A 23,493-nucleotide genomic window follows, 5' to 3' on the forward strand; every position below is an offset into this window, starting at 1 on the left:
AATTTCATCTTGTTCTTAGCCAGCCGGATGAGCTTTTGGATGCTCTAACACTCTGGGTTTGCTTTAAGGCCCTCAGGCAGTTTGATTGCATCTACGCAAGATAAACCCAATCAGCAGGATGTTGTGTTTTTTGAGAAAAATGGACTTCTCCATGGACATTTTACACTTCCTTTCTTTAAAGATGAGGTTAAGGTAGGTGCCTGAGTTGTTTTACCATCAAATTCAGAGGACTTTGCACAGCTCTAGAGAAGAAGATTTGTATTTGATATGGGTATGTAAATAGAAGCCCCAGAGTAGACAGTAATAAAAATAGTGGCTTCCTATGACTGAATTTTTTTTTTTTATAAACCAAATTGTTTTTCCTAAGGAGATTTTGTAGAGAAGCAATAGCATTCCTTCCTCATCCTAGATAAAACACAGAAAGGAAATAGAAATGCCAGTTTTTATTGTTTATTTTGACAAAAGCATAATTCTTCCAGTGATAAAGACACTTGCCATTTTTAACATGTAAACCTTAAGGAGGTTGTGTAAATTTGGATCTTTGCTGGAGCGAAAACAAATCATGGTAATTTTTAATTATGTAAAAATTTAAATATATTAAAAGTTGAGAGAAGAGCTTAATGAACTCCCATGTACCTATTACTTACTTTCAACAGATATGTACCAGCATTTTGCAAAATTATTTTCATCTATTCTTCACTCTCTGCCCCGCCCCCTACACACACACTTTGTAAAAATTTCCTAGGGTTTTAATTTTAAAAATCATATTTTCAATATTCATTTCTCTAACAATTGAGAACATTTTTCTTAATATAACCACAATTCCATTATGATACCTTACAAAATTAGTAATAACTCCTTAATATTATCTAATATCTAGTCCATATTCAAATATTCTTGATTGTCTAAAAATGTCACATTCATTTGGTTAAGCATTTAAACATAATGCATTTTTTGAAGTCCTTTACATATGATGACAGAGATTTGTTTAAAAACTCCATAGGTTAGTAATTTACAGCTAGGGATCAACTCAAGTGTGGGATTATTTGACTTGTGAGAGCAGGGAATTCAGCTATCATAAAGATTTTGAGGTAAATACATAAAGGCCAGTGACAGGTCTTTTTTCTCTACTAGGTTAATGACCTTCTCTGGAATGCAGATTCCACTGTGCTTGCAGTTTGGCTGGAAGACCTTCAGAGGGAAGAAAATTCCACTCTAAAAACCTATGGTAAGACAGCTCTAGTACCTCAGCCTTCTGCCCCATAAAATGTAATTGAAAGTAGTAGGCCGTGGAGTTTCCTTTATCCTTTTCACTTAGTCTTGTAATGGAATCAGAGATAACTGAGGGGGGTAGGTAGAGATGAGGGAGTGGTTAGCTTTTGATGGGATGGATTTCAGTTATGTATCAGGCAGGGTCTCTAGAGAAATAGAATCAGCGTAAGCTGGCTGGTTGGAAATTCAGTGAAGAGTTGATGTTGCAGTCTTGAGTCCAAAATCTGTGGGACAGGCCCACAGTCTGGAAACTCGGACAAGATTCTCTGTTACAGTCTTGAGGCAAAATTCTGTTTTCCATGGGAGGCCTTAGTTTTTGCTCTTAGGCTCTATGAACTCTTTGGTTGATATTTATCCACATTATGGAGGATAGTCTGCTGTACTTAAAGTCAGCTGATTATAAAGGTTAATCACATCCGCAGAATACCTTCCCAGCAACGTCTAGACTAGTGTTTGATCAAACAACTAGACACCATAGCCTAGCCAAGTTGACATGTAAATTATCACAAGTCATCAGTGCTTTCTCTTCATGGATGGTACCACTGTAGCAAATAAAAATGCTAGCCAAAGGAATACTGTGGAAGTGAAAGAGAAATGAGATTAGATATAAGTAAGAATCTTCTATAGCTTTTAAATTGCAAATCAAATTGTAAATATGTATTTTTCAGTGTATATGTAATATGTGAAAGCATTAGAAAATAAAGATACGAAGAAGAGTTCGTCCGTAATTCTGTCACTCAGTAATAATCACTATTTAAAGTTTCTTGTCTTCCAGATTTTATGTATACATCTCAGTAAAGCTATGATCTCATTTTTGTTAAATATGTAGGTATGATACCTGCAGTTTTGTAACTTGCTTTTACAGTGTGTCACAAACTTTCCATTTCAGATATCTATCTGTGTCATTTTAAATTGCTGTATATTCATTTATGCTACAGTTTATTAAATCTTAGTTGTTAGACATTTAAAGTTTTGTAATTTTTCACTGTCATCAATAGCAGTGCACTGAACATTTTTTTCATAAATCTTTTCATTTGCTTGATTATTTTCTGAGTGGCTTTCAAACTTTTTAATCAATAGAACTTTAACTGAAATGTTATTGAGAAGCTCATTCATTCATTTATTCATTCAACACAATAGTTCTAAACCCTGGCTGCAGCTTTAGGAAAAAAAAATGCTACCAATGTCTTATTTCAGAGCTGCTCTCAGTGTGTTATAATGGGGACTATACATCAGTATTAAATTTAAAAAAAAAAGCTTCCAGGTGATTTTTTTTGTAAACACTGACATTTATTTATTTATTTTTAATTTTATTTATTTATTTATTTTTGGCTGTGTTGGGTCTTCGTTGCTGTGCGCAGACTGTCTCTAGTTGAGGCGAGTGGGGGCCACTCTTCCTTGTGCTGTGTGGGCTTCTCATTGCGGTAGCTTCTCTTGTTGTGGAGCACGGGCTCTAGGTGCACAGGCTTCAGTAGTTGTGGCGCATGGGCTTAGTTGCTCCGCGGCATGTGGGATCTTCCCAGACTAGGGCTTGAACCCATGTCCCCTGCATTGGCAGGCAGATTCTTAACCACTGCACCACCAGGGAAGTCCCCAGGTGATTTTTTAATGTGTAGCCAGAGTTGAGAACCACTGATTAACCAGGTGTTAATGGCTGGCCCTGTGATATGCTCAGGATAAAAGTGTAGCTGCAAGAACAGCCACAACGTCTGTCCTCACAGAGCATGAGCATGTAGTCTAACTTAACCCAGAGGTAGGTTGAAGTATTGGAGTAGCCTTGTTTGAGAACTAGGTTGGATTTGCTGTGATTGCTGAGTTAAGAATTAGTGGTGAGGGAGATGTTTAAAGAAAAGAAATTCCTTAATATAATTAAAATCTTCATTTATGTGTGTCATCTGTTTAACAGAGGTTGGCTTTGACATGATTAGGTCTTTTTTTTCCCCAGCTTTATTGAGATAAAATTGACATATAACGTGTACATTCAGGAGCTACAATGTGATGATTTGATGCATGCATGTACTGTGAAATGTTTGCCACAGTAAGGTTGATTAACTCATCCTTCACTTCACATAATTACCATTTTTGTTGTATGGTGAGAACTTTTTTTTGGCTGCGTTGGGTCTTCATTGCTGCGTGCGGGCTTTCTCTAGTTGTGGCGAGCAGGGGCTACTCTTCGGTGTGGTGCGCAGGCTTCTCGTTGTGGTGGCTTCTCTTGTCACGGAGCACAGGCTCTAGAGCGCAGGCTCAGTAGTTGTGGCGCACGGGCTTAGTTGCTCCACTTGCCTCCATGCAAGCTTCAGTAGTTGTGGCATGCAGGCTCAGTAGTTGTGGCACATGGGCTCAGTAGTTGTGGCTCGTGGGCTCTAGAGCGCAGGCTCAGTAGTTGTGGCGCACAGGCTTAGTTGCTCCGTGACATGATGGGATCGTCCCAGACCAGGGCTCGAACCCGTGTCCACTGCATTGGCAGGCGGATTCTTAACCACTGCACCACCAGGGCAGCCCGGTGAGAACATTTTAAATCTACTCTCGTAGCAACTTTCAAGTATACAATACAGTATTGTTAACTGTAGTCAGCATGCTATACATTAGATCTCTGGAACGTATAACTGAAGGGTTTGTACTCTTTGACCAACTTCTTCCTATTTCCTGTGCACTACAGGTTTTGGTCTTGTTCTTTTAAGGGTAGTTGCATGCTAATCTCCCTTGGACATAACTGCATGCAAAACACCTGGAAGAAAATAATAAGCGTCTTAAGCGTAATACAACATAGTGATGCTAGTCTAGTGCTCTTGGATTGAGTGTTTTAATACTTTTAATCTAATTGCCAAATTTTCTTCTTTCTAAGTCTTAATGGAAAAAAACAACTCACTAAAGCACTGTCCTGTGGTAGGAGCCTTCCATCATCATGATCATAAAGATTGAAGGTAGAGATAGAAATGAACACATGTGCTTCTGACCTTATTGATGCTTAATATTTTATCCTCATGACAAACTATACTTTAACAATTATTGTTAATATTATTATCTTAATGAAGAGGCTGAGCAGAAAGGGTCATTTGAAAAAGAAAAGGGTGTCCTCATCCCTCTCTAGCAAGTGGTACGAAGTCTGGTCCGCAGACCCCTGCCTCTGATGGCCTCCTTTTCATTTTCCCCTGCAGTTCAGCTCTGGACTGTTGGAAACTATCACTGGTATCTCAAGCAAAGCCTGCCCTTCAGCACCTGTGGGAAGAGCAAGATTGTGTCTCTGATGTGGGACCCGGTGACCTCATACCGGCTGCATGTTCTCTGTCAAGGCTGGCATTACCTCTGCTATGACTGGCACTGGACGACTGACCGGAGCTCAGGAGAGAATTTAAGTGACATGGCAAATGTGGCTGTTGTTGATGGAAGTAAGGAGCTGGAAAGTGTGTCCGTGGGCCCGCAGGGGGCCTGAGCCAGGAGCCTGCAGATGTGGTAGTTTGACTGAAACAGTGCAGGATTTTTGTTTGATTGATTATTCTGGTTGTTTGGTTTGTTTTTACTTGTTTTGGTTTTGATTGCATGGGAACGCCCTTAGGTGAGGCGTGTACTCCCCTGAGAACCATGGTCTCTCCTCTCCCCCTGCCTCCCTCAACTCCCTTTTCTACTACAACCATGGCCTTTACACATTACTGTCTGGGCTTTGAAGACATTGACATTTCTGACCCTGGGTGGAGAGGAAGACAACAGTAGGCTTCTGGCTTTGGTGTGTCAGCCTTGCCTTTGTGCCCCGACATAGGGTTGCGTTGACCCTCACACCACTCCATTATGTTGCTTTATTTTTTGATATATATTTAATTTATATATATAATTTGCTTGCTAATTATATACCTTTCCAGTATCTTCAGTTCAAGTTACAGACATCTGCCTAGTACTCGGATTGGATTGGTGTTTTTTAATTAGGTTGAGGCTTTTTGTTTAGTGAGGGGAAAGAAACTAGGGAAAGTCAGTCTTTCCTGAATAGACAGTTTATTTATTGCTAATGACCTAAAGGAAAACTTGCTTCTAAGGTTGTAACGTGAGTTGATGTACTAATTTATGTTCTATGTAGTGATCATAATACTGATTTTACAATCGTATGTTCTATATAGAGGACTTACGCACATATGCCTTATTACCAGATCCATGCACAGGGAAGTGCTTTAAGGATTTTGGTTTATTCTGGCTTGGTTGCAGGCCCAGGTTTAAAGCTAGAACTCTGACCTTTTGGCCTGCTTGCCCTAGTCCCTGGCACCTGAAACTCCAAGCCCCGAGATGGACTGCTATAGGCCTGGAGGTGACAATAGCTAGATATAGACAGAGCTCTGACACTTACTTCCCTCCTCTACACTGTATTTAAGCTTATTCATGATAAAAACACCAACAGTTACTTTTAAGAATCGCTGTATATTTTCTACCACCATTATTAATTAGTGGTACTGTGCTGTTCAGATGCCTTGTTTTACGAATTGAACATCCATGTGTCTCATCCTCTTTCTCTCTCGCATGCAGACAGGGTATTGGTGACAGTCTTCCGGCAGAGTGTGGTTCCGCCTCCCATGTGCACCTACCGACTGCTGCTCCCACACCCTGTAAATCAAGTCGTGTTCTCGGCACACCCTAAAAAGAGCAATGACCTCGCTGTCCTAGATGCCAGTAACCAGATTTCTGTTTATAAATGTGGTATGTTCAGAAACTGTTATCAGGATGTTCTGAATCAAATCTCCTACACGAAGGCAAATTACAGTTTGGTGTTGCATTAGCTCTAGGGCTTCCAAAAATTTTGAAGTTTATAATTAATATCATTCTTACTGTGATGTTTAATTGACTTGCAGGGTTTTTTCTGTGTTTGTGGGGGGTGTTCAATCCCACTCTGGCTAATAAGAACAATTCCTTTTGCTTTGTTGAATTTGAAGGGTTAGTTATTTAAGAATAATTCTCAACCCTAGAAAGAACGTAGTATCTCATTACATCCTTAACATTGCCATTGCACGTATTTTCAGTCGATCTCACAGCTTTCCTAGGAGCTGTGTCAGAGGTGGAGCTTTTCTGTTTTATATATGAGGGAACAGCACGCCGGAGGGTTTGCAGTCTGCTTGAGCAAGAAAGGACAAGGACCTCTACTTAGGTGTTTTAGCATCTAATCTAGTTGTCCTTCCACAGTCCCATTGCTGCCAGTTTCTAGTTGCTTTCCTGATATACTTGAAGAACCTGAAATTTGTGAATTCTATGGTTGTATCGTAGGTTATACTGGCTCGTGGCAGTGGTAGCCTTGTTTTCAAATAAGTTTTGAATTCTTAGCCTGAAAGGTAGGCAGAAATTTAATTTAAGAAAGAGGTTGAGATGTGGTTATTTTCTAGATTGCTTTATTTGTAAAGTGGATTACCTTCTAGAGCCCATTAAATGCAGAACTCCATATCCTTAGTATCAGGAAAAATGTTTGTAGTTTACTATGATAGTATTTGCATTTTTTTTTTCCTAGGTGATAGTCCAAGCATAGACTCTACGGTGAAACTGGGAGCTGTGGGTGGAAATGGATTTAAAATTTCTCTTAGAACACCTCATCTGGACAAGAGCTACAAGTAGGTTGTTCTTAGTTGCCTTGGACCTCTGGGCACAGAAGCAGCCAGCATTTAGTCCTAAATTCAGCCAGCTGTTATTATCTTATCCTGTACCTGTTGCTCAGTGGAACAAGAAGTAGATACAACACCTTGGTCCTGGTTTTACAGCCTGGTTGGAGAAGTCAGTTACCTATATATCTGAATATCATATATGCTGATGGGTGGCAATGGAGCATAAGTCTTAGGCTGACTTAGAACCCATTCCCCCAACATCCCTGGGGGAATTTTCAACAGGGAAAATCCCATGGGAAAGGTGGAGATGCAGATGGTAGAGCAGAATGCATTTGCTTACACAAATGAGGATATGTACATTGTTAATGTGCGGCTGACCTAATGCAGTCTCTAGTTTGTTTCATCCTACAATGCAGAACTTTTGGTTGCTGTGTTTTGAGGCTCTCATGTTGCAAATCAGAATGCATTTTCCTATTGAAACAGTACTACAAACAGTTGGATATAATTGAATACCTCAGGTGCACTATAGGCATTGTAAAATGACCCAGAAGCCAAATTATTAATTATAAGTCCATTTCTGTGAGAACCCAGAATTTGATTGTGTTCTATTTAATAAGCCCATGTTCTTAACTAACGCAGTACTTTGTCTCCTGGGCGCACTTATTTCTAAATTAATGGGAATAATGAGCAAATAACTGAATATAACAAAATATTTCTTAAATGCCAATATATGCAATATATTTAATGAATATATTTCCTACCTGTGTATGATTTGGGAGCTGTCTATATAATGCTTAGTAGTTTTTCAAAGAGCATGTACATGGATTATTTCATTTCATAGACTTGCAAGTTTAGAGGACAGATTTAAGGCAAACTAGAAAGCATGAGGAAATTGAGAATATAGTTACATTTTTTTAAAAATTGTGAGAAGGATAGCTCTAAGTCATTTAGAGAAGATTTCATGAAGGGCATAAATAACTTACCTTGAACCTTGAAAAAGAGATAGGTTTAGGATTGCCAAAGAAGGATTGAGAATGTTGAGTGTGGTGGGCAGAAGAGTGTCAGTGAGAACCCGAGGCAGGAATGCTCCTGCGTGGGGCTGAATGCAGTGAAGAGACTGAGTCCAGGGAGAGCTGCTTGAGTAGGAAGATCAGACTAGTGACTCAGCTTTAGTGGGTGCTGAGGATCTGCTGCTTGAGCTGAAAGACAGGAAGGAGCCATTGTGAGTTCCCGCGTGAAGTAGTAAAAACAGGCCCTCCTCCAGTGTCTGAATGCTCCAGGAGGAAGGCATTAGCGGCAAAGGAGTCATCTCCCAAACGAATTAGTCATTTTGATACGAGATGCTTAGGATCCGTTCAGCTGAGACCTAAATATCTGCTGAAGCCTGGTTTGAATGCTGGTAAATGGTAACCATGGAAGACTGCTGGGGTTTATTAGTGTAGGGCCTGGGGCTGTCAGTTTTTCTTGTGTAGTCAGTTTCTTGAAATGTTCTCTTCAAATCTAAAGATCTCAGAGTATAAGATACTTAATTTTAAATACTAGAAAACTGTATTCTTAAGCCAGGCAAACATTATTTTTGGATTTTCTGGTATTGGGCATTACCTCAGGTTTTGTCCCTCCAAATAATTAGGAGTTGACTATATATAAAGTGGTTCATCCTTCATTCAGGAAAATCTCGGTGATGTTAAAGTTTTATTCATGTTTTGAAAATTCTTCGATGTTTAAAACAGAATTCAGTTTGAGAACAGTGAAGATGAAGAAGTAAACCCACTGAAGCTTGGCCTTCTCACCTGGGTTCAGGAAGACGTTTTCCTGGCTGTGAGCCACAGTCAGTCCAGCCCACAGTCTGTCATTCACCACCTGACTGTGGCCCCTTCTGCGATGGATGACGAGCAGGGACAGCTCAACATTAGGTATTCCAACAATTCGCTGTATTCCATGTGTTAATAAGCAGATAGAGTTAGGCTTCTTTTATGAGCATGGGACTTTTTTTTTTTTTTTTACTTCCAGTGAGCAGGGTTGAGGGGCAGTGGCTTCCTTTTTAGACATATTTAGCAAGAGGGTTAAGTCTAGTTTTTAGTCATGTCAAAATATAGACTAAAATACATCAAGAAGTGGTGAAAAATAGCACAAATGCCAAGAGATGAGGCAAAACATTTTTAAGGTGTGTTAAAAATTTTCATTCACCTTATATTCCAGCAGAGTAATTATTAGCCTATGAGAATTAGCCACTCTAATTACCCTTGTTAGTTATTAAAATCGACTATGAGATCTATATATATGCATCTCATTTTGATTTAGTGACTTCAAAATATTTCTTCCAGCCTCCTATACATTTTGTTTGGCACTTGATTGCATTTATTACTAGAAAACCTCTTCTGTTTTTCTTTGCTAAAATTTCATAGCTCCCTGGCCCTGAGTTTCATTTTGATTCCCGACTGCATCTTTGTCACGTAACAGGTTTCATTAATGAATGTTGTTTTCTGTATCGCAAGCCCTGTTGTGCACCAGATAGCGTTGTGTGGACAGCTCCGAGAAATCCTCAGGTTTCCAGTGTCAAAACTCGGCACCTTCGGCATACATTGATAGTAATCCCCAGATTCACATGTAATTAAAGTTCTGCTGGTTAGGTTTAAATTCTGAAAACTGTTGTTGCAAAATTAGGAACTTTCTTTATTGTATACATGAAGCATATTCCAAATGCAGTCATTAACTTCTAATCTTTGAATGATACTGCTTCATATTTTTAAAAAAATATTTATTTATTCATGATTTATTTTGGCTGCGCCAGGTCTTAGTTGTGGCACGCAGGATCTTTTTTAGTTGCGTCATGTGGGATCTAGTTCCCCAACCAGGGATCCAACCCGGGCTCCCTGCATTGGGAGCGTGGAGTCTTAACCGCTGGCCCCCCAGGGAAGTCCCAGTAATGCTTCACATTTTTAAAGGTTTTGTGAATATGTCTGGATGCAGAATATGTTCTAGCTGCATGCAGACTTAACAGGGGCTTCCTTTGGAAAACAGAGCAATTTACATTAGAAATGCCTAAATTATGCATGTTTCTACTACTAAAAATTTGAAATTTTTTATCATTATCTTGTAGAAGGTAAATGCGGTCATCTCATTTGCTATAAAGGAAGTGAGAAGTCATTTAAAATATATTTCTGCTGCTTTGACTTTTGTTTCTCAAAAAAGACTATTTTGTTCATACAAAATGTTAATGTCTTTGACAAATATATAGTCCCCCAATCAGCTTATAGCTTACATTTACTATAGCTTGTGCTTTGTAAAAGGTACCCTCTTAAATGCTTTTCCTGTATTAACTCACTTATTTCTCACAACACCTCTCTGAAGTATGTACTGTTGGCGCCCTCATTTGACAGCTGAGACAGCTGAGGCACAGAGCAGTTTAAGTAACTTGCCTGAGATAACGCAGGTGGAGCCAGGATCCAGTCCCAGCCATTGTACCTCCAGAGTCTATTCCTTTAACTTCTCAGATAACTTATCCTCCCCAAATTTGTGGCATCTTGGGGGTTTTTGTAGATTTGTTTAAAACTCTTTGAATAAATGTTAGCATTGGCACCATTTGCTTTTATCGTACCTCTTCCACTTCCTTTAAGACATGTCTACTCTTGGTTCATTGACTCAGGAAAAAATATAATGGCAATAACAGATTCCTCTCTTCCCATTAAGGGAGACCCACAGATTTCTATGAATGAATATAATAGCAATATAGGTATTAAGCGTGCTCACTTTCCCACAGATTCACTGCTTTATTTAATGCAATAAATTGAAATAAGTTGCAATAAGTTATGTAAAGTTGCTGCCAGAATAGGAGTGATGACCTCACAATGTAGACACCTACTTATTGACATTGTGGAAAATGTCATGTGACAGGTAATTGCTTTACCTGGGCTTGCGCTTGCAATAGTTTATCTGTTAGTGTGTATATACATATGTGTGTGCATTTATTATGTTTATGTTATATTGAAATAGGCAGTGCAGCACCAAAGGAAAATTGCTTCTTTTTCTGTTCTGCAAAATCAATGAAATGTCACTACTTTTGAGAAAAACAGTCTGTTCACACCTCCTTCACTTCCTTTGTTTTTTATTTTACTCTTGTCAGTTCATCTGTGACAGTGGATGGGGTCATAATCAGTCTGTGTTGCAACTCCAAGACCAAGTCAGTAGCACTGCAGGTGGCTGGTGGTCAGATACTTAAGTACCTTTGGGGTGAGTATCAAAATGTTAGGAAAGCGGGGGCTTCCCTGGTTGCGCAGTGGTTGAGAGTCCGCCTGCCGATGTAGGGGACACGGGTACGTGCCCTGGTCCGGGAGGATCCCACATGCCGCAGAGCGGCTGGGCCCGTGAGCCATGGCCGCTGAGCCTGCACGTCCGGAGCCTATGCTCCATGGTGGGAGGGGCCACAGCAGTGAGAGGCCCGCGTACCGCAAAAAAAAAAAAAAAGTTAGGAAAGCATGTTTATGATTTACGTAGATATTTAATTCTTGAGTACATATACTTGTATCTTATCAGTGTTGCCGTGATTATTAGGTCTTTTAGCTACCCTGAAAAACCCTAATCTATAGAGTAGAATTAGCTGGTGTGCTCTCCCTGTATTTTCTCTTGTAATGAACTGCAGTACTTTACTGAGTTTCCAAAACACATTTGGAAAGTGATTTAAATTGCATGTTAAGTATTTATCAAGTATTAATGTAACAGTTTTTTTTTACAAAGAGCGGATCAGCTCTTGGTAAACCTCATCTGCCAATCCTGCAGAATCACCCTCTCTGGCTGTTGAACCGTGGAAGAACCCTGGTGGATTTCCTGTTCGATTTCCTTATCCGTGCACACAGACCGAACTGGCCATGGTTGGAGGAGAGGTAAGTAAACACAGGCAGAAAAACTTACCACTTAGAGCAGTGACCCAGGAACTGATAGCATTAAGTAGAAAGAGTGTGTACTTTGGAGGTGGACCTGGGTGTCCACTAAATCTCAAGGCAACAATGAGAAGTTACTCTCAACAATGAGAAGTTTCCTGAGCCTCAGCCTCTAAATCTCTGGAATGGGATTAGGAGATTGCATGTAGTAGTTAGTTGATTCCTTTCCTTGGAAGTATAAATTCAAAAATAGAAAAATGCAATTGGCAGACTTTTATCCCCATTTGTACAAAACATTCAAAGTTAGTTGATAAGTAACTTTTGGGGACAACAGAAATGTAATCTTGAAACTAGGATTCAGTAGGTTATCATTCATCAAATATTAGAATGCCTATAATTGTGGCCGGTGGTGGATACAGTGGTTACAAAACCAGACAGCTGACTAGTTCCTGCCCTTCTGGAATTTTTAATCTATCAATACGGGTATGGCTGTCCCTTCTGATAGGAGAATGAAGTAAATGAGCAGGGTGTAATGGTAGAGAATAGAGAAGTGTTTGAGGCTAGTTAGAGGATGGTAGCTGTGAGGATGGGGAGACCAACTTTTGGTGGTCTGGGAAAGCCTCTGGGAGGTGGTGGTGTATGTGCTGAGATGTGAAGAAAAAGAAAGTTCTATCTCTAAGAAAGGGAGAGTGTTCCAGGGAGGAGGAACTATCCATACTGTGAGCTTAGGAGAGCTCAGCTTCCTCAAGGAACCTAACGGAAGCAATGGCTAGTCCTTAGTGATAGGCCATGGGAAAGAGCGTGGCTTTGCTCATTTAACATAGATTGGAAATTGATGATTTTAATCAGGGAGTAGTGTGATGTGCTTCATGGTTTGAAAGGTTATTCTGGCTGCCCAGTAGAGAGTAGGTTGAAAGGGAGGAGAGTGAAAGTGGCTGTGAGTGGAGGCAGTGAGGGGCCAAAAGGTGATACGTTTGAGACATGCATAGGAGATAGAAACGGCGGGGCTTGCTGATGCACTGGATGGCCTCATAGCACACTTTGCACTGGACCAACCACATCTTAGGCATCTTCAGTCCGCATTACAAGGACCTAGATGTGAAATCATAGGGCAATGGAACCATGTAATAGAAAAGTTTGGTTTAACTAGTTTGGTTAGAATTGTTTGTAATTTCATATTTTATTTCTTTGCAGGAATGTGTCCTCGGTCTGACTGATAGATGTCGCTTTTTCATCAATGACACTGAGGTATCAAGGCTTGTTCTGACATTGAATCTTTTTCAGTCTTGGCTCCAAGTAATATAGCTAACTCTCCCCTTTGCCTCCCTGACCTTTTGTAGGTTGCTTCAAATATCACATCATTTGCAGTATATGATGAGTTTTTATTGTTGACGACTTATTCCCATACCTGCCAGTGTTTTTGCCTGAGAGATGCATCATTGAAAAGTAAGTTTTCAGTGTATAAAATAGAAAATAGTCCCTGTTCTAATATCGTTTGTCCTTTGAAGTCTTGATGACTTAAGATTGTTGCATACTTTGGCTTTTTATCATGAGTCCTAGACTGGAGAAGACTTCTAAAGTTCATTTACTTAGCCCCTAATCTCAACATGATATCTCAGTTGAATCACTCCACATCAGTTAGCAAAGAGAAGGAGGTCCTTCCTTAAGCAGCACATCCTAAGGTAAACAAACAATTTTCAGGAAATTTTTTAATGTAACTAATATTTTACTTTGAATTACCATGTAGGCACCAAACTGGCAATATGCTCAATCTTCTTTGTAATCTTCCTTTTCTCACTGTGGCAACCCTCCATTGTATATCTGAAGGACTCCATCTCATGGCTCATAGGAAATCGGCTGCATTTTCTTCTGTGTTCCACGTCCCCCCACCCAGCGTGTTTGTGTGCGCATGCACACAATTTTCTTATGAAAAAAAAGCCCACTTATTTTCTTTGCTTCTATTGATAACTTGGAAACAGGGAATCTTTCACTGATACGATCGTAGCTTTATCAGTACACTAAGACAGAGAGAAGGTGCCCAGTCCTCCCTGTGTTTTCCATATCAGTTGAGACGTTGTGTATGGGCATGTGCATGAGGGCTCTGTGAGAGAGCACAAAATTCTGGGATAAGATTGTTTATCAGAGGGGCTAATGGTCTTGAGGCTGAGTAAGAGAGCAGTGCGGCTTAGTTGTTAATTGCTTCTTTCTACTTTGGATAACATGCAGTTTCAGCTGCAGTTAGTGGAGAGTGGCTTGTCCTGACAGTGATTCTTAAGGCTTAGCCTACGGTGTCTTTAGCATTACAGGCAGGTCTGAGCAGCAGCCATGTGTCTAATGGGGAATCTCTGCGGAAGGTGGAGAGGGGTTCACGCATTGTCACTGTTGTGCCCCAGGACACAAAGCTTATATTACAGGTAAGCTGATTTTTCGGGCTATGTTTCTGATAGTCATTTGACAGTAAATAGCAAACAGAATTCTTGTGGATTATATTTTAAGCTGTTTTATCATTTGTGTTAATTTATTATAAGCCTTTCCTTGCTATGTTCTCTGTTAGCTTTATACAAAGGAGTGTTAATACAGGCTCTGCACAGTAAGGCTAAGAGGGAGACTTCTTTTAAAAGTCAAAATAAGTTTTGAGCACAATTAAATTTTGCCAAAGCTATGCTCATTTTACAGTGTTGTGTTAGTTCTCTAAGAAGAGTTAGGTAAAGTTGTATATCCTGGGTATTTAATTTTTTTCTATTTAGTTAAAAAAGTTATCGATTTGATTTATTTATTTTAAGATGCCAAGGGGAAACTTAGAAGTTGTTCATCATCGAGCCCTGGTTTTAGCTCAAATTCGGAAGTGGTTGGACAAGTAAGTACCATGTATATGATTAGTTAGCTTATTGTTATGACTTACGTGTGAAGACAGCAAGTATTCCATTAAGATTTTTAAAACTTAAAAGTCTTCAAATCTTTCATTACATATATCTTCAATCAGATTCTCAGAGGCTCTCTTTTCTTCACACTTTGATTCTTATATCGTATGGTGTAATAAACATTCCTAGCAGAAGGAATCATGAGGCTCAGTGTACGAAACAGGGCCTCCTAGCCTAAGGGGAACGATATAGGCTTTAGATGGCCTGTGAACCCAGGGAATTTTTGTACCATCCTGTGTCTGTGTGTATTTGTCTGGGCAGAAGGCCTAAGGCTTTCAGCAGACTTATAAAAAGGCCTATGACCCAAAAATGCCTGAGCCACTGTCGTGAAGGAAATGATCCATTATCTGAATCTCTGAATTTGGGGGAAACTTTATATTGGAAAATGTTTACTAACATTTTGTTAAAAAAGAAAGTAGCTCTAAGTTCCATAATGATTTTGTGTGCGTGTGTGTGGATATAGTCCTCAACCAGCCATGATGACTAAATCACACCTTTTAGGAAGGTAAATGAATCTGGTACCTGATTTTTTTCATTCTATGATTTCAGAGTAGAAATCCAGTAGTAGTTGGGCTATAGTCTTAATTTTAACTGGTTTATATCATTATGAAAATATGCTGAGTCCAGGGAGCTTACTTTTTGTGAAATGCCCTCTCTGTTCATTTTCTGTCTCTTCACAGACTAATGTTTAAAGAAGCATTTGAATGCATGAGAAAACTGAGAATTAATCTCAATCTGATTCATGATCATAACCCTAAGGTAACATTCTAAATCTGATATTTATCATAGCTTACCTTAGACTTGAACTAAGATGATCTGAACTAAAATGTTTTGTCCTTTTTTTATTTTTTTCTTGGGTAGGTGTTTCTTGAAAATGTGGAAACCTTCATAAGACAGATAGATTCTGTAAATCATATTAATCTGTTTTTCACAGAATTGAAGTAAGTATTTTGAATAATTCATGAGTATCGCATGCATAATTTTCTCTCTTCTGGTTAAGGAAATCAGACAGATAAATAGAGGAGAAAAATTACTTTTCAATATATTTTTTTTAATCTCTCTTAGATGCCGCATGTACTGGATTTTCAGTCTTTTCCCTTTTTAAAACTAAGACTTTAAAAGATGTCATTTAGAATTATTATTTGACTTTAATTTTAGGTGTACATAAAAAACTATTAATTGAAATAAATGGTGTCTTCCTCTGCAGTGACTTTTTTCTAACTTTCTATTTGCTTTATCACTATTTCCCATCTGTTCATCCACCATTCATTTTTTTTTCCTAATGCACTTTTAAAAAAAATTTATTTATTTTTGGCTGCATTGGGTCTTCATTGCTGCGTGCAGGCTTTCTCTAGTTGTGGTGAGCGGGGGCTACTCTTTGTTGTGGTGCACAGGCTTCTCATTGCGGTGGCTTCTCTTGTTGCAGAGCACAGGCTCTAGGCACGCAGGCTTCAGTAGTTGCGGCATGTGGGCTCAGTAGTTGTGGCTCACGGGCTAGAGAGTGCAGGCTCAGTAGTTGTGGTGCACAGGCTTAGTTGCTCCGTGGCATGTGGGATCTTCCCAGACCAGGGCTCGAACCTGTGTCCCCTGCATTAGCAGGTGGAATCTTAACCACTGTGCCACCAGGGAAGTCCCCACCCTTCATCTTTACTTTAGACAAATTTCGAGGTAATTATAGGCATCAGTCCACTTTACCTGTCAGTACTTCACCTTGCATAACATTAACTAGAGCATATTCTTTGTGTACGGGGTCCCCCTGCATGTCAAATTTATATATAATGAAATGCACAGATTATAAGTGTACCATTCACTGAGTTTTGACAAAGGTATACTTCCATATAATCTTGACCCCTATCGAGATAGAGAACATTTCCTTCATCTCAGAAAGTTCCCCCAAATCCCTTCTCATTTGTTCTTTGTCCCCACCCTCTTGACAACTGCTTTTTTGAGTTTTTCACTGTAGATCAGTTTTGCCTGTTCAAGAACTTTATATAAATGAATCATATAGTATACTATCTTGAGATTCATCCATGTTTTTGCATGTATTACTAGTTTATTCTTTTTTATTGCTGAGTAGTATGCCGTAGTGTAAACATACTGCAGTTTATTTCTTCATTCTCCTGTGGGTGGACACCTGGACTGTACCCAGTTTGGGGCTCTATGAATGTAACATCTGTAAACATTAACATACAAGTCTTTTGTGGACATGTTTCCATTTTCTCAGCAAGTTTTTCCATTTTTCACCATATATGAATATTTTTAGAATTAAACTGTCTTCCAAAAGCCATTTTTTATTTATTATCTCATCGGCACTCCAACATATATGTTAGTAGTTTGATAGCTGGGACATATGTTCAGTTAGTGACCTTGTAATACACGCTTGTTCGCAGGGAAGATGATGTTACAAAAACCATGTACCCTCCACCAGTTACCAGCACTGTCCAGCTGTCCAGCGATCCTGATGGGAAAAAAGTAGACCTTATCTGCGATGCTATGAGAGCAGCCATGGAGAACATAAATCCTCACAAGTACGTGTGCTGTCGTTAGGTGGCATCTTTTGAGTAACAGAGTGTGTAGTTGTTTCTCTTTAGCTTGCTCATCTTTCTTATTCTGGTGTACTTCACTTATTACTTCAGGTACTGCCTATCAATACTCACCTCTCACGTGAAAAAAACAACCCCAGAACTGGAAATTGTGCTGCAGAAGGTACACGAGCTTCAAGGTAGAGACATGTTGACAGAGTGTGTGTATCGGGGCCTCGACTGACATCGGGTCTTTGGTCTTCTGGAGATCACACTGACCAGGACCAGGGTCACAACACTGATTTGGCGTGTGGCTTTTTCGTCTCCATTTTAAAACCTGGGTCCATTTCTTTGAATGCTACCCTATAAAGCTTGTACAAGAGTCAGGGCTTCCCTGGTGGCGCAGTGGTTGAGAGTCCGCCTGCCGATGCAGGGGACGCAGGTTCGTGCCCCGGTCTGGGAAGATCCCACATGCCGTGGAGCGACTGGGCCCGTGAGCCATGGCCGCTGAGCCTGTGCGTCTGGAGCCTGTACTCCGCAATGGGAGAGGCCACAACAGTGAGAGGCCCGTGTACCACAAAAAAAAAAAAAAAAAAAAAGAGTCAAAAGAATATATTCATCTGGTGTCCAGTTCTGCCAGGAAAACGTATTACTTTGTCTTTTTGGTTATGTTGCTAGGTGTGTGGGTTTTTTCCCCAAATGGTTTTGTTCTGTTTTGTTTTCTTACACACTGATAGGAAGTGCTGCACCTGTTCCTGATGCTGTGAGTGCTGAAGAGGCCCTGAAGTATTTGCTGCTTCTTGTAGATGTTAATGAATTATATGATCATTCTCTTGGGACCTATAACTTTGATTTGGTCCTCATGGTAGCTGAGAAGTCACAGAAGGTATGTGGAGTTACTGCTTAGACATACTTCTCATTTTTGTTTATGCGAACATGGTAGTATGAAACAGTGCTCCTGAAACTGCAGTGTTTGGTCTGATGTTAAGGCTGTGAGGACAGGCCTCGAGGCAGAACTGTTAGTCTTCAGGACCCATACTTCCAAGCTCATTCTCTGTCGCTGTTCTGGGCTTACCAAAGTGTTTTGATTGCTAGGTTGAGCAATTGAAATAAAATTACTGGGTTATTTTTAAGCTTATAGGCATTAAGTGTGAACAAATTCTTCTCTTATCAAGGAAATATAACAAATGATTCATATTCCAGTCCAGTTCTATCATGTAGCTTCTTTTACCAGTGCAAATCGGGAACCTGGACAATATGCCCATATGTTAAGGCATTTTTACCAAAAGTGGTTTTATGTAGTTTGGTTTTATATATAATTAATATATGAATACACTACATATTTTTAAAATGATGTAGCTTTTGTTTCATTGCTATAATTATTATATGTTTATTTTTATAAGTAATATAATCACGAGCAATAAAATTGTCCTTTAAAAAAAATTTTTTTTTAATTTTTAGGATCCCAAAGAATACCTTCCATTTCTAAATACACTTAAGAAAATGGAAACGAATTATCAGCGGTTCACTATAGACAAATATTTGAAACGGTATGAAAAAGCCATTGGCCACCTCAGCAAATGTGGTAAGTGTGAGGGTTAGTATGTTTATTTCTGCTTCAAATATTCTTTGGAACTAGGGAGGGTATAAATTGCAATCAAATGTTAGTTTAGACAGACGGATTTCAATTTCCACACCTGAAAATGTTAACAATTACGTACGCGCACCTTATTTTTATCACGTTTTGAAAAGCTGAGGGTAAAGCAAATGTCTTTGAATGAACGGGAGGAGCTCCATAGCTAAGAAGATAGAGCAGATGCTTCTGAGTCAAGAGTGATCATCCTCGAAATTCACTTCAGTGTCTTAAAATCAAAATTGGTTGATAATTCACTCTTCTCGTGGTGTTTGCAGACACCTGAAGGAAACCCAGCTTGCTGGTGGCCATGCCTACTGGCAGTGCCCTGACACAGTTTTGATTGGCAGTGATATGGAGTCGAAGCAACACGATGCCGGGTGTTGTGCTTCACCCCATCCCTGACCAGTAGTGGAGCCTCACGCTTCAGCAGTTATGACTCTTTCCTAAGGGCTGAGACGGGGACAAGGAAGAGTCACCTGGGGTGCTTGTTAAGCATTCAGCTTCTGGCTTCCTTGGAGGATCTGGTTCAGCTGGGCTGGGACGGGACTCAGGCGTGTGTATGGTTAATAAGCTCCCCAGGTGATTCTTATTAAGGAGGCTGAGCAAACACTGGGCTGGATGGTCATTCATCAGGGGTGGTGTAAAATTCCTTCTAAGTAGAACTCTGATTCCAGCTGGTGCTTCTCATACCTCAGAATCTGCAGTGATGCTCATTAAAGCTCACACTCCTGCATTCCCGTTCTCCAGATACTCTAATTATGCGGGTCTTAAAAAGGTCCCTTGTTGATTTTATGTAGGGACCATTGGTAGAAATGAAATCCATTATGCTTCCCAAGTCTCAAGCTTGTGTGTGTATGAATCTTATTCCTGTAGGACCGGAGTACTTCCCAGAATGCTTAAACTTAATAAAAGATAAAAACTTGTATAACGAAGCTCTGAAGTTATATCCACCAAACTCGCAGCAGTACAAGGTGTGTAGCATGTGAAATGAGGCTCTCCTGATTTTGCTTTGTGCTGTAGTTGGAGAAGGATGAGGCTCCTGAGTCCCTGACACTGTCCTTGGTTTCAAGGTTTATCTTCAAACTAATTAGCCTCATCTTGAACTTCTTATCTGGGAGAAAGGCCCTGACCTGTTCCTCTTCTAAAGAACTTGCCCAAGCAAGAAACCTAGGCGTTGTCTCTGTATCCTCCTCGGGAATACCATGGCATTTTCCATCCTGCCCCTCATCCAGCCCAAACTCACGATCATCCTGAATAGTGCTGATCTTTCCCATGTATTTCTGCATAAAGTTTGGTTCGCTTGTTTGAACAAACATCTGTTTAGCTTTTCTCATATGCAGTACTTTGCTTATCAGCTACATGTATTATAATTCTTACAACATCCTCGTAGGTGTTGTGCACAATTTTCAAACGAGGAACCACCTTGCCTCAGGACCTGGGACGTGAGGTGGCCAACCTGGGATATGGAGCCCGTGCCATCATCACCACCATTTTCAGTTTGTCCACAAATTGCACACGTCTTTCTGTCATCTGGCCCCTGCCTGCTTCTTTAGCATCAGCTGCCTCTGGCAGCCCTCTTCCTCCACTTCCTTTAGCCCTCCTGTCCTTCTAAACTCTCGGGTCTCCTCTGCCAGAAAGCCGTTCCTGGCTGAGGTGCCAAACACTGAGCTCCCAGAGCACCTTGTTCTAAACTTGGGAAGGGCATTTATCAATCTGCTATCTACTGATTTGTTGCCCCACCAGGCTGTGGGTTTCCTTAAGGGCAGGGACCCCGTGTTATGTCCCTCTGTTTCCCTGCCTCATACTGAGCCTGGGGAATACAGAATTTGGCCAAAGCCTGCCTCTTTGCTCTCATGTGCCTTATCTGTTCGTCCCCTGTGCCCTCTGTGCTTCAGTCATACCAGCCTTTTTGTTATTCTTTCCTGTGCCTTCCATACCCATTCCTGCCCGATGGCCATGGTGCTTTGTGTGCTCTTGGCGTGGAATACTGTCCCGTAACTCTTCACATGGCTTCTAATCCTCACAGCCCTCTGAAACAGCACTCCCATCGCTCTATCCCTTTACCACTATCTGCCGTTAGCTGTCGACCACAGTGTGTTTATAAGTCCGTACTCTTTCACCGCAAGAGCAGGAACTTGGGAGTGGTTCTTGTTACTGTTTTTTCTGTTTGTTTGTCTCTGCTTTGTTTGGCTTTATTTTTTGCTTCGCTCTGTCACTCCCGCTGCCCTGAACAGCACTCAGGAATTATTTGTTGGATGAATACATGGCACATCCTCAGTAAGGTTCTGAGTGGAAGAAAGATTGAATTCACTGGTCATCCACAGGGTTTTTCTAAGTCATTCCAGGGAGTTTCAAGTATAATGACCGAGGCAGCCTACCTTGGAGATTTAAAAAAAGTTATCACCTGTCCTCACCAACCCTTTGTCTCTTCCTGTCCCAGGACATCAGCATTGCTTACGGGGAACACCTGCTGCAGGAGCACCTCTGTGAGCCAGCAGGGCTCGTGTTTGCCCGCGCTGGTGCCCACGAGAAAGCTCTCAGCGCCTTTCTGGCTTGTGGCAGTTGGCAGCAAGCTCTCTGTGTGGCAGCCCAGCTTCACTTGACCAAAGACCAGCTGGCTGGCCTGGGCAGAACTCTGGCAGGTAAACACGCCATTAGGTTCTCCCAGATAACTTCTCTAATGGCTTTGTGTCTCTGTGGTTTTGTTTGGCAGTTTTGCAGACATGTGTCAGGTGGGAGCACACCTTGGTACACTGTCATGTGTATGGGTAAAGGTTAATTTGGAGTGGCTTATTAGGTAGAGTAAAAGTTTAACTGCTACGAGAGTTCCCCAAATACAATGGCACAGTAAAGAAAGCAGTTTACTTGTCTCTCTCATGGCACTGACAAGTCCTCCCATGGTGCGGATCTGTCATCTCTTAGGCAGAGAGCTGAAGGTGGATTTTCTCCACATCTGTATTCCAGTCCTCAGGAAGGGGAAAAGCTAGAATCGTGAGAGAACACTCAAAGTTGGAAATGATCTAGCTAACACTCTTCTCTACCTCATTCACCAAACTCACACTTTACAGGACACCGGGTACAGTGTAGCTGGGTAGCAGTATGCCCTGTGAGAATGTAAAGATGAATTTCCAGGTGGGACTGTTCAAATATAGCCAATAGATCATTGGAAACCATAATAGCAATTTTCAGAAATGAAGCCAAATGTATAAGCAGTGTGAAAGCAAAGGCAGTTTAGCTGTGTCAGGATCTAGGGATTGCCTGAACTGGAGGTGAGGTTATTCCAGTCTGATTTCTTAGAGTGGAGTGGCATTCTCAGAGTGCCTGGGAGAAGTGATGCAGCTCTGGCCCTCTCAGCCATGCTTGAAGTGAGTGAGTGGCTGGTATATTTTCCCCCCACCTTTTCAAGAGTCTTGTAAATATTGTTATGATATCCCCATAAAAAGCAGTCCTGAAAAAAAATCCAAACTACATCCTGTTAAATGTACATACATATTCTCTTGAGTAATTTCACATTGGTTTTTTTTCCTTTGGGATTATAAAAATGTGTGAGATTATCACTTTTCTGTTTCTGGCATTTTCTGGTTATTATATCTGTGGACTCTTCTATAAGCCCTTTCAATTTCCAAGCTGAACTCTTTTTACAGGTACCAAGAAGTCCTTATTTGAGTCTTATTAACTCTTCATTCTGGCTCTGTTGATACTTCTGCTCTAGAAACTTGTTATTTGTAGTTAAAATTTTCTAGTTCTGTTCTTGGTGTCTGTTATCTTCTCTTACATTCTTTTCAACTTTTAGCTTGCTGTGTGTCATGCCTTATAATGGAGTGCACCTAGTTCTCCCAGATGCTTAGCAGAAAAAGGTAGAGAAGACAGTGCTCAAAGATTTTTGAGAAATGTTACAGGGTGGAGTCACTTCATGTGTACATTTAACTTAGCCAGCTTACACAAGTCACCAAAAGGAAGAAAAGATAGCTATTTAAACAGTGGAGATGACTCTTCCTGGTTTTGACAGTGATAACATGCCCTGGAGTTAGCATGAAATGGGAGACGTGACTCTACCAGCCCCTTAGTTAACTCTGGGTTCTGTGTGCCTCTCATAGTATAATTATCTCAACTGGGCTGAGAACGAGTCTCAGATCTGAAGATACTGCAAGACCCCAGACATAAGCCAACTACCCCCATCTAGTGCTCAGCCAAAGAAACAGCAGCCTCTTCCTATTAGAGGAAATAATGGATTAGTGCGAGATGCTAGGTCAGTTTCCCACATGTGTGCCTTTGTAAGCATTTTTCATGACTGATTTTGACTATATGTGATTTTCACATCCCATGCTAAATTTTGATTGTAACTGCCATTTAAGATAGGACCCCATGGTATTCCTGCCTCTCTCTCATAGAAATTCACAAAGTATATAGTTTGATACACAATAAAGACATATTAATGAAGCATTTCAGCAAAAGAATGCTTAACTCTACCTCACCCAGTGCTTCACAAATGTACTTGACCTGAGAATGGCTTCTTGGTCCTGCCTTTTATGATCCTTCGAGCAGTCTTGGGGAACACTTTTGAAAATGCTATTTTAAAGCAGTTCACTTTGAATGTATACTCTGTAGAGCTCAATCTCCAATTTGTAGGGGACCATTTTGATTTAAATAGTACCACCTAAAACCGTTTCAACTTGAGTTTTGGGAATACCGTTC

At 40.5% G+C, this 23,493-nt stretch overlaps 1 protein-coding gene across 3 annotated transcripts in view; it reads left to right on the top strand.

Annotated features, from left to right (window-relative positions):
• ELP1 (elongator acetyltransferase complex subunit 1) overlaps positions 1–23,493 on the top strand; it is a 69,134-nt gene that overhangs the window by 16,365 nt on the left and 29,276 nt on the right. For 2 of the 3 annotated variants that reach the window (XM_079926288.1, XM_079926289.1), the window contains 20 exons: positions 69–192; positions 1,135–1,228; positions 4,431–4,661; positions 5,782–5,952; positions 6,752–6,851; positions 8,573–8,755; positions 10,966–11,072; positions 11,619–11,722; positions 12,914–12,967; positions 13,060–13,165; positions 14,018–14,133; positions 14,503–14,576; positions 15,321–15,399; positions 15,502–15,581; positions 17,031–17,168; positions 17,277–17,362; positions 17,900–18,048; positions 18,624–18,747; positions 19,672–19,769; positions 21,239–21,440. In XM_079926288.1, the coding sequence (XP_079782414.1) occupies positions 69–192; positions 1,135–1,228; positions 4,431–4,661; positions 5,782–5,952; positions 6,752–6,851; positions 8,573–8,755; positions 10,966–11,072; positions 11,619–11,722; positions 12,914–12,967; positions 13,060–13,165; positions 14,018–14,133; positions 14,503–14,576; positions 15,321–15,399; positions 15,502–15,581; positions 17,031–17,168; positions 17,277–17,362; positions 17,900–18,048; positions 18,624–18,747; positions 19,672–19,769; positions 21,239–21,440 (2,420 nt within the window). The remainder of the gene's footprint in view (positions 1–68; positions 193–1,134; positions 1,229–4,430; positions 4,662–5,781; positions 5,953–6,751; positions 6,852–8,572; positions 8,756–10,965; positions 11,073–11,618; positions 11,723–12,913; positions 12,968–13,059; positions 13,166–14,017; positions 14,134–14,502; positions 14,577–15,320; positions 15,400–15,501; positions 15,582–17,030; positions 17,169–17,276; positions 17,363–17,899; positions 18,049–18,623; positions 18,748–19,671; positions 19,770–21,238; positions 21,441–23,493) is intronic. The other variant, XM_079926290.1, reaches the window with a different exon arrangement.

The sequence above is a fragment of the Stenella coeruleoalba genome (assembly GCF_951394435.1).
Source record: "Stenella coeruleoalba genome assembly, chromosome: 7".
In the NCBI taxonomy this organism is placed as follows: domain Eukaryota; kingdom Metazoa; phylum Chordata; class Mammalia; order Artiodactyla; family Delphinidae; genus Stenella; species Stenella coeruleoalba.